General features: G+C 38.4%; 1 protein-coding gene across 7 annotated transcripts in view; it reads right to left on the bottom strand.

The window, feature by feature from the left end:
* Positions 1-462: 462 nt before the first annotated feature.
* Positions 463-11,595, bottom strand: part of DOCK11 (dedicator of cytokinesis 11) — an 89,721-nt gene continuing 78,588 nt past the window's right edge. For 6 of the 7 annotated variants that reach the window (XM_042027678.1, XM_042027661.1, XM_042027711.1 and 3 more), the window contains 6 exons: positions 10,900-11,046; positions 9,823-10,033; positions 9,309-9,502; positions 8,547-8,647; positions 7,133-7,271; positions 463-4,618 (listed from right to left, as the gene is read on the bottom strand). In XM_042027678.1, the coding sequence (XP_041883612.1) occupies positions 4,496-4,618; positions 7,133-7,271; positions 8,547-8,647; positions 9,309-9,502; positions 9,823-10,033; positions 10,900-11,046 (915 nt within the window). In that variant the 3' untranslated portion in view covers positions 463-4,495. Of the gene's footprint in view, positions 4,619-4,712; positions 4,726-7,132; positions 7,272-8,546; positions 8,648-9,308; positions 9,503-9,822; positions 10,034-10,899; positions 11,047-11,595 lie in introns of all 7 variants that reach the window. The other variant, XM_042027701.1, reaches the window with a different exon arrangement.

Below are 11,595 nucleotides of genomic sequence, written 5' to 3'. Positions count from 1 at the left end.
GTTTGAAAATTGTAACTCCAGAACAGAGCAAAAACCCAACCACAAACTTACTGGATATGCTTTAGGAAAGTGAGGTGATCTACTGCGATGTTTCCTTACATGTGATTCACATCTTGTTTCTATTGATAAATTTGTGTGTATGACTGTCTCTGTTTTCCCGATGAATCATGTTTTTGGGATTTCCCTGAGCTGGATGCTGCGGTGCTTATGCTCCTTTAGGATTAACATCCTCCATTTGTTGCTGAATAATTTAGTGTTCACCATTTCACTTGGTGTACTTCTGTGTTTGAAGATTTATTATGGTAATCTTCTTTAGAGGGAGTATATGTGATAGCTCAGTGCACTAGGGTTTAGTACCATGAATCTTACACTGGTATTAGCTTCTGATCACTCACCCTGTTCTGTGAAATGAGGAGAAAATTAAAAAAACCCTAGGCAAAACATGTTTCTTGCAACACTTACTTTTCCTGGTTTTGTAGTCTTTTATTTTGACCTGGAATAAACTCTGAACTTGACTGCAATGCAATTTTTTTCCCTGGCTTCTTGTAAAAATCATTCATTATTCAAGAAAAAGAAAGTAAAAAGAGCAGTATAGGATAGCTGATCTCAGGAAGATCTTGAGCAGCTCTGTTCATCCCCTGTGTCCAGTACATCAGTTAAGAACTGAGGCATATGGGAGGTGCTGCTCTTTCACACACAGAAGTTTAAACAGGGCTCATACAACATATGTAGGTACAACATGCAGGATAAAAGTACTCCTGTTATGATTACGTAGCAGCAGGTGTTAGATTTACATGAAAAGGGAGTAAATTACATCCAAAATACCTGAAATATTATGTGCGTATCACAATTGGTTTGCCACTGCTTGGCACAAGCATACTATTCAAGTACTACACTCTGGTTGCATAGAATTAGCTGTACACAGTGCTCCTCAACACAGTAAAAACCCCTTGTTTATTTAGCGAACTCAGCTCAGTGAACATCAACACGTGCTACTCTCCTCAAGTGGGTAAATCGGGTAAGATGTAGTTTAATTTCTATTAAATTTTTGAGTCCATAATTTCCACTTACATTCTTCTCCAGTTCTTTTGGGCCAAGTTATTCAAATCATAATGTGGAGTTCATGGGATTCTGTCTCTTTAGAAAGGGAAAACAAACATATATTACCTACTTTGAGACAAAGGTATTATGTTTATGTAAAGTCTTATTCTATATCAAAATACTGTCTTGTGTACATTCAACGGTCTTCTGGAACAAAACCAAACATGTTACACACTACAGGTATTCTCTCATCCATGCTTTTTTGTTTGCTGGCCCATCTCATGAAAAGTCCTGATATCAGAAGTAGTTTAGAACACCAAATATTATGTAAAAATACATCCTTCACTGCAGTAAGTTCTTCATTTCAGGTTTTTTTGGGGGAAGGAAATGGAGCTCTGAGGTTATTTTTCTTAAAATACTTTCTAATCCCTCTGCAGAGAGAAAAGCAGTAGGTCAAAGAGAGAAAATGTTTACACTTTTCTTACTCTCTAAACCTCTAAAAGCAAATTCTTGTACATAAAATACTGGCAGACCCTTTGTTGCTTTGTATGTCCTATTTGCAAACCATCTGGCTCTGACACCTACCATTATCCAAACCAACCCTGATACTGAGAGTAGCGAACTCCTCTTAATCCTCACATCCCATTTATCCCATTTCTTTTCCTTTTATGCAAAATTATCAATACATCCATTCTGAAGACTTGATGTGTTACACAGCAGTTTTGCAGCAAAAATAATTAGAGGCATTCAGATAAAATATGTAATGTAGCCAAACAGAGATATAGCAAGAGTGTGTGCCAGGACATAATTTGAAATACGTTCCACTAAATTTTCAAGACTAAAAAAATCCTGCCTTTCCTCAGGCAATATAAGAAAATAAAAAATGTTAATGAACTAGAGACATTTCTATTCTTCTCAAAAAAGTAGCAAATAGGATGTACCCAATGTGAGTATCAGCTACATAAAACAGGCACATATATAGTACACTCTCCAGATATACCTGTGAATTAAGCTCTTTCAGCCATAAATAAGAAAACATCTGGAGGATTTCTTTAAACTGGGACAATTACGTAAGAAAAGGATAGAGAAAATGTGACCATCTTCTTGGCACCACTGTCTAAAACCAGCTGTAAAATAATGGCCATTCCTCATCCTTTCTAGATCGGTGAATACATAAAGGAAAAACAAGCTGGTTTGTTACCAGTCTTTTTATAACCTATCTAAAAAGGAGATTTTTCTGTAGAAAATAAAGAAAAATTATTTAGGAGGACAGAAGGCAAATCCTTAGGGTGTATTGTTTTTGTAATTCATTAAAACTGTATATTCTGAAATGCAGTGACTGTATATATTCTAATTGGACTGGTATTAAGCACTTCTTTTTTGGCCAAATTACCGTGACAGCTTTCCAGTATATGACAGTGAAATGACAGGACAACTCCAATATCAACAGCTTGAGAAGTTCAGACGAAAATTCATCTCGGACCATTAAAGACATCTGAATATACAAGTAAGAATTTCACTGGAATTCCAGTAAAAATAAGGAATAGAAATCAAAAATTCAGACAACAATATTATCTCAGAACATTAAAGATATCAAAAAACATGCATAAGGATTTCCCTGCAAATTCAGGAAAACTATTAGGTTACCTGTAGTATTTGAAAGAGCTATGGTGCAAGAGCTTTGGGATGTCCATATCTCATCATTGCTGACTGTAGTCAAGATATGCCTTTACTACTGATATTTACAGGTCAAGTAGCTCCAAAAGTATCTTGTATTGGATTGACTATTAACGAGCTTCGCACTTTTTAGTAAAGCAATTTGGAAAACTGTCACTATATGCTTTTAAATATTATTTGTTGAAACAGAACAATCAGGAAGGTGCTAACCATATTTACACACACTAGTCTCTCCTCCTCTGTTTGTGCTAAATTTAGAGCCCGTTTGGCACAAAAGCACATAGAAGCAGAAATGTGTCTGGTTTGCTATAGGCACATCTGTATTTTGCTTGAAACAGCTAATGGGTGAATTTATGGATCACAACATTATTTTCTCAGAATACGAATAATTGTAGGTATTTAGAATCATGCATAATAAACATTTTGAAATGTGGTCCAGTTACTATTCAAAGATAATTTTTGTCACAAAGATTGAGAAGCTTAACATTTTATAGACACTACAGCCAAGCTAAAAACCCAGCTGGAGTCCTTTTATTATGGCATTTTGTTACATATCCTTAAAACTCCCACCCTTCCCATATGAACTACTGGAATCATATTTACAATTGATAGGATTTTGAAAAACACGGATGTTAAAAATGTCACTGGATAAAAGAATTACTGAACTGTTCTCTTCTTCCTGAATCTGAAGTGTATTATTAAAAAAGAGAGAATGTATGAAAGCTTTGGGAAGAGGAAGAAGGAATAAAAGAATTCTGGAAAATACATTTTCTCCAACCACCTATGAAACAAAACCAATGAGCTTTCAGAGAACAGATCTGTTTAATAGGAGGGAACATGCGTGACTTGTGGTGCTAACAAATCCCTCAACTTTGTATAAGTTATTTTGATGGGCTGCAATTTTTTAAACCACATCTCTCCAATTATTAGAATTTTTTCTGAAAGCTGTTAAAGCACCTTATAATTTCCAACTCAATTTAGGCTGTTCTCAGAGTTTATATTTGTGCGAGACCATGAGTGGCAAGCATGAAACCTTGTATCAAATGACACATCTCTCAGGTTTGACCTCAGTGAGTACAATCTATTCTCTCCTGCAGCTGTGAAAGACTACCCAAAACTAGAATCAGCTACAGTAAGATCAACTTTCATGGAGATTACTTTAGAAATATCTGCTCTGAGGATGTATGAAAATTTTAATTTCTGACTTAGGTTTTAGTTATTCCAGACTAGGGCAAGTTTACTCTCATTGAGTGCAATAGGGGTATCTGGACCCAAGTCACTTTGTAGAAGAGAAAGGTCTCTTACCAGTGATTACAATTTCTTCTTCATGTCTTCTGTCCAACAAATCTTTTAGCAGCAAATATGATATAATGGTAAATTTTATATACTCTATACTCCCTATATATACAAAGTAGTTTTACATTTTACTATATTCCATTGTACAACTTTACATAGTATGTTATTGTTTCGATTCATAGTTCAGCAAATCAATACATATTTAGATAACTGCCTTTCCACATCCTGCTATTCATTTAGCTTAAAAAAAATAGTAGAAAAGAAGCACAGTGGTGCAATGCCCAGGCACTTTCAATGTTGCTCAGCAAAGTAAGCAAGCACTCTGTTTGAAAGCATGGCAACTCTTTTTTGTGGAAAAAAAAACCCAAACCAAACCAAACCACCGCAAAATTGAATCTTTGCTCATCATGGATTATTTTAAACATCCTTTGTACAGTTCCAAGAATTCCTGAGAAGGCTCTGTAAAATATGACTGATACGTTTATATGTCAGCAGTGGGTCTGAGGGAGCAGTAACTTCCATCACTAGAGGTTCCACTGATCGCACAGAAGACATGAAGAGAGTCCTGCATCCATGGTGAATGCATTGTGTCTTCATGATAGATCTAAACAAAGCAAAACAATCACAAATTCAATACAGGTTTCACTTCATTATGATAATCAAGCTGCTTAAAAAGGTATGCAAAAGAGATTTCCAACCTTGTCTTCAAAGCTGTTTCACAAAGGCAGCATAACAAAGAAATAAGAAAGAAGAGTAGTTTAGCAATTTCTGTAGCATTAATATATCACACACTATTCTGTGTATTACTGGATCACTTTTAGCTACAGCTATGCACTGTAGGAAAGAAATAGTTCTCTGTACAACAGTTTTTTATTATGTCTTAGCAGTAACAGAATTCTAATAGTTTTTTTTGTAAGCATGGGGAGTAGGTGCAGCTAAATCCCACAGACTGTGAGATCTGTGTCCAAATTTTGTACTTTGTAGCCTGAAGGACACTCTGACAGTGCACGATCCAACTGGACTGGCAGAGCTGACTGTGTATTTGTTTTCACCATGTGGTTCACCAGTCAAGTTAAGTTACCTTTAACTTGCATTAGTGAAACTGAGATCACTGGCCATCATAAAGAGCTTCTGGACATCCAGCTTTCTGCCAGTCTCTGAAACTTCCTGGACCTGTTCAGCTCCCATTTACCAATTTTTTGTCTTTACATTTTAGCTTAAAAGATCTGTAAATAAGGTCATAGGCTGACCCAGTGATTCCCATCTGCCCCTGCATCTCAAACGAAGGGCACTGCCTGTGTTGCTTTGGGACACTGATAATATTTAGAAAAGCACATGTTACTTGCAATGAGAACCTAAGTTAATGCACTACACTTTTTATGTTTAACTGAGTAATGTTGCAAAATAAGAAAACTCATTCCAATAGGTTGAATTTGTTAGATATTAGGTCATTTGATGGCAATGCAAAGTTCAAGTCAGCTGTTGTACATAATGTTGTGCAACTATGAAAAACAGTGTTCACAAACATAGTCATTTAAGCTGCCTTTTGAGCTATTACAAGAAGAAAGTGAAAAGTATATCCTTCCCAGGGAGCCCTTCACTGGACATTGCAGTCATATTTTGCCCCTTAACCAAAGACAACACAGCAGTGGATAAATCCATTGAGGTAACAGGGAGTGTGTTTTAACAATGCTTCTTTGTTCTAAAATAATCTTAACTATTGTACTGTGACAGTGCAGGACTGAGTGATTTGTTTTTGATTTGACTATTGCAAAATTCAAAAGCCACAGAACTTCCAGCAGCTGCATGCAAATTAGATGTCTTGGCACTGGCAAACAGCTTAGAGTAAGCAGGTGGCAGTTCTTACGAACAAGCCTCTCTGAGCAAAGTTCAGTAGTGGAGTATGCAGGTAGTGGCAATGAAAAAACCAGTATGGCATATATGCAACATCAATAGTTTGCAAACTAAAAAAATGGTGGCCATGAGCAGAATAGAAAGGGAATCTAACAAAAGAAACAGGAATGCAGCAGTCACTCTCAAACGGATGCACCCTTACACTCCTACAACAAAAATCATCCCATCATGAGACTGTTTCCCTGAAATGATATTGTACTCTTCCACAACAAGACTCTGATTCCCACAAGCATTATTTTATTGTAAATTAACCTTATTTGCAAGCAGCAGCCTGGTGCAGTTGTATTATTTTGCCACTTGCAAATTTTTCAATTAGTGTGAACAACTACTCAACTGACTGTGGAATTTGCCTATCCATTTTTAGTGAGTTAACATGTTACATCTTTAATTCACAGTCACACATTGTCAGTAAATTGACTAACTGGGAGATCCTGAAAACATTCTTCTAAATTTCAAGTTCTGTGGACCCCAATGCAATCTGTACTGCTGATTTTATATCCTTGATGCTATAAATCTACAACAAGCTTTCTTTTGTCATTAATGTCAAAATGAAAGAGCAGAGGTATGGAAATTACTTCAGAAAGCCAGTTCTCATCTAATTTCACAGCATGATATTAGGTAGAAGTACAACTGCTCTTTGAATCTCTCACCTCTATGATGCTACTATTCAAATGTATTTTCCTAGAAAGATCCAAGAAAACATAAAAACACAGATCAAATAAATTAGCATGAACTTTAACAGTGCATATAAATGGCATGTTGGCATTAGGCAAAAATTATAAGAAAACATACGTAAGGAAAAATAACATATTAAAAAAACCCCCATAATCTGGATATAACTGAGGAAATGGAAATGTTGCCAGAGAACTTTGACCTGTGACCTCTTTATGATTTGCAGACATGATGCAAAACGTGGCACAGGATTTCTGATGACCACAGCAGGCAGTGGTGTGTCACTGAACACTCCACCCTGCAGCACTCTGAATACCAGCATCAGGCCGAGTCTTTCAGTCAACAGAAAGAAGTTTTAGGAATCCACCAAATATACTGCTTAATTTTCATGTTTGCTTACTTGCCCTTTTATATTTAGCTACAGAACACGAGGAGTGATCACATTTTCAGTTAGTTCCCAGCCAGTTTTCAGCTTAGTCAGTTTTCAAGCACAGAGAGCCACTTCTGTGGGCTCCCACCATGCAGTACATGCCTGTTCATGGATGATGTCAGAAAGCTCTTTCACCATATCCCGAAAGTTTGATTTTAACCCTTCATGGTACTCCACTTGATCCTCCTTAATGAGACGCTCGTTGAGCTCCAGAGCAATTCCACAGGCTTGGATAAACTTCCTGGGGAGGAAAGGAATGAACCTGGGGCATTACAACAGTCCAGCCTTCTACCAAAGCAAGCAACTGAACAGACACGCAAATCTCAGTATTTCCCACCTCCTTTTCTTTAGTGTTTGGGGCAAGTCATATTCCAGGATTATCCCTGGCACAGTAAATCAGGGAATGGAGAGGGACTGAAACACAGGTATTGGGCTTTCTGCTGGAGCTCCTTTGAGAGCCTGGATCCTCAGTAGATGGGACAGCCAGTCCTGCAGGGCTGGCCAGAGCTGGGTGCATGTGACACAGCAGGGCTGTGAGAGGTCAGGCTCCTAACAGCAGAGACACCCTCCTGAAGGAAGTTCACACCATGGGGAGCTATAATGCTCTTTCTTGGGTCTGTTATTCATTGTTGTTTCATTTAACACACATATTTTCCTTTTTTATAAAACTCAATGAAAATGCATTCACAGCTGAAATGGAGATTGTGTTTGCACTGCAAGGCTGGAAAGTAAAACCATGCATGGCATGTTTTCAGGGATTACTCCCTGATCCAAGTTACTTGATACATGGAAGGAGAATGAGATTAGCCCAAATGATGCTTTCTCCATGCAATGAGAATGGAGAAATAGGTGAAATGGAAGTCATCAGCACAGAGTAACAAATGCAGGGGCTGGTGGATAACTGGTTGCACCTGAGAGGTCCAGAAAAGAGTGTGGCAAAGACTCATCATCCTGAGGTAAAACACAAGTTGCCTAATCATAAATTGGGGGACACTTTCAAGTGGGAGGTAAAACTTACCCTAAGAGACAGAAATTAGAAAAACACCTGTGCAAGTCACACAGTTTCAAAAACTAGCAACAGAAACAAGAACAGTGCTCTTCCATAAACTGGGAAAGGATCTGCTTTAAAGTATTTCAAGTTCGTCATTAGCTAGCAAAAAATCCCCCGGGCAAAACTGGCAAACAATGCACATTATCAAAGACCCCTGAATACAGGACTGTCAGATCTCTGGTTTTCAAACACACTTCATGTGATAATCTCAAATTTCCACACAAACTGTTGAAGCAAGTGTTCAAGCAAATCTCCCCAGGGAGAGCACAGCCCTGGACTTGGGAACTCTTGATAAATATAATTTCATTGGCTTTTTTCATGTGTGAGCACCTATAACCCCATAAGACTTTATATGACATATCTAAGCATCCAGCATCTGCTGAGTTTGGAGACAGACAAAAATATAATCAAAGCAGGTACCATCTTCCAGCCAGCTGCTAGTTTTTACTACATCAGAAATCCTACCTGAACATTTCTTTTAACTCATTCACCTTCTTAGCAGGATATTTGCCGGACTGGCTATCACTTAGGAAAGCTCTGGCATAGGCCAAAGGACCAGCATTAACCTAGAATGAAAGAAGAAATCATTTATGCTAGAACTCCTGCTGAGATGCTCAAGGCACTTGTGAAAGGAATAATAATAATTTTTTAAAAGCCCCACCCAAGATCAGCATACTATTTCTATTTCAATGCCATCAACTCTGCATTACTAATGTCACCAGAGGCACCTGAAGTTTCAAAAGTTGAGTATTTGTTTTTCCATCTATGTTTTTAAGATGAAAAGTTAAATGGAGATAGAAAGAGAGATTAAGTTTGTTTCCTCATGTTTTTCCCTTATTTCCACGTGGAAAATAAACATGGTCTGAGTCCTAAGGTCACTTACCCAGACTGAGAATCCAGGCTTCCAAAAAGGCTGTTTGTGCCTGATTCTTACAGTACAATCTTCAAGACTTAAGTATATTTCAGCAGTTACTTATGGCTAATTAATGTGCAATTACACTTGGACTTGACACTGTAAACACCACTGGAGAAAACGTTTATTCCCACAAGCCACCCACTTCTGTAGCACTGAACATGACAGGGAAGCTGTGCTGGAGGCTGGTGGCTGCAGCCCCGAAGCCTGGGTAGTTGATGATTTCTGGAAAGTAAATGTGTTGTGTTGTGACAATGCCTCACTCTGAGCTGTGTATGTAAATGCAATTCTGAACAGACATCAAACAGACTGACCTGCACAGAAACACAGCCCTGCAGTTTGAGCTGCAGCTGGATCATGTCAACATCACCAGCAGAGCTGCAGAGTTTCTGCAGCTCTGCTGTCTTGTCCTTTATTTCATCAGTAGCAACATCAATTGGTTTTAAATTAACCTGATGTTCATAATTGACCGGAATTCTCTTCTTTACGTATGGAAAGGAGTTCAAAGCTAGCAGAAACAGCAAAAGAAATGTATAGATTGAAAAGTCATGCAGCACACAGTCGTACTCTTCATAGAACATATACAAGCAGATGCTTGCCCCTGGGGAAGTGAAATCCCAAACAAGGCTATAATTTACCAGCACGATTTTTTAATCTCTAAAAATATGCACATAAAAACACAATGTAAATTCCGCCTCCCAACCAGATATTGTCTCACAATTCTGTTTAAGATGAGAGAATTTGTGACACTTCTGGAATATTTTCATGAGCTATAATAGTCTCCTAATAGTTACTGATACTGTCTCATGCTCAGATATTTGTACTTACTAGTTAGAATGGTCCTTTTTTTACATTGTTCTTCCACACTGCCATGCTTTTTTCCAGATAAAGTGAAAGGAGTTTCAAATACAAATCTATTGATATTATGATTTCTTTCAAATTCAGTTTTTCTTTCAGACATTTCTTTGTCTTCAAAGTAGGGCTTCACATAAGTCACTTGAATATGGGCATACTTGGGATCAAGGTCTTTAATGCTGACCTATGAAATAAGAGGGTTACTCACAGGAGGAGCAAAGGTTAATAAGTTATAATTGGCTAATCTATCCACTGGGATCTGTTTTACACTAATTCCCTGCTGACCTTGCCTCATTGCATGAAGGCCAGTGACACACCAAATGCTCATTTTGCCCTGAGCTGGGATGTCTAGACCGTCCACCAGCAGATAAGACAAGGAGGCATGGCACAAGAAACATATCACCTGGTGCCAAACAAGCTGTTCCTGCAGCAGGCAGTCACATCCCCATATCCATTGATGCAGCACAGGCCTGGGCTACTTAGCCCTTCTAATATGACCACAAAGTTTCCAGACCATGATCCAGTGCTCATACAGTGCTGGGGCAGGCAAACCTGCAAGCCTGCACTAAACCAGCTTCGGGATCACCAGCACTGTCTTTGGTAACCCAGATAAATCCCACTACAGCCTAAGGATATGAACAGCCCTTGCAGGGAGCATAAATAAGTACTCCATATGAAAAGGAAGGAGCTAAGGCTGCAAGGCCCAAAGAGATTTTCTTTTAGACTTGCAGCATCAAAGCAACGAGAAGTAGCTCTGCTTCCAGTCACCTGATGCTCTTTGCTGGTTTCTAATGCCTTCAACAAGGCTCAGTGCGATGGGGATTGCAATTTCCCACTCATAGTTCACACCTGGGAGCCATAGCAACACCAACACTTGTCAAGCTGTGCAACATGTCCACACACAGGAGCATGAGAATGCCAGGGGCAATTGGAAGCAGGGTGTTTGTAAGAAGGTGGATGAGAGGGCTCATTCTTCCCCTCCCACTGGCAGAAGGAAGGGATGCTTTGCCATCTTCTTTCAGCTCCACAAAGCATGCAGTTTAACTCTACCTTATTAGAATCCTGGATAATCTTTACAGTCTCTGACCCAAATTTTTCTCCATAAAGTTTAAGAAGTCTGAAGGAGATCTCCGAGAGGCCTGTCAGTTTAGGTTCCTTATAGATGTATTCCTTCCCATCTTCTTCCTCAAAGAATGTCTGGCATTAACCACAAAAGAAAGCAGTGAGGAATAGCCGTGTTTCTTCATTTGGAAAACTTTTATCTTAGATTTGCTACTTGGAAATCAAGTTTCTACTAACATTTCAGAAAGCCAAAAAGGTTTGGAAGGCTATGGCTCACAAAGTATCACTGAACTTTGCCTGTTTAATAGATTCCTTCAAGAATGGTCTAAAAAAAAAAAATTCTCCAACCAACACAAACACAACACGTCATTACTTGAGGACAACCAGTGAGAAATCTAAACAATGTGGAAGATGGTTTGGCCAGCATTTGAACTTCTGGAAGGTTGGAAAGAGACAGGCAGGAGAAAATAATACACAAACAAGGTATAGAGAAGGAACAAAAAGATACGTAAGTTGAGAAAGCCCTGACAGCAGAGCCACAGGAACAGTCTGAAATTAAGGAATTTGTGTAGGCTGAGAGAGACTTTAAGCAATAAAAAAAGAAATGGGTTTCCTGTGCTTTAATTCCTCTTGTATTTAGGGAAGTGGGATCTGGTGTATTTACTGTAAATAGAGACAAAATTG

Source organism: Corvus kubaryi, unplaced genomic scaffold (assembly GCF_017639235.1).
Source record: "Corvus kubaryi isolate FWS band 111438036 unplaced genomic scaffold, C.kubaryi_AGA036_p1.0 130, whole genome shotgun sequence".
In the NCBI taxonomy this organism is placed as follows: Eukaryota; Metazoa; Chordata; class Aves; order Passeriformes; family Corvidae; genus Corvus; species Corvus kubaryi.
The sequence above is the reverse complement of the archived record's forward strand: the minus strand, read 5'-3'. Positions and strand labels throughout refer to the sequence as shown.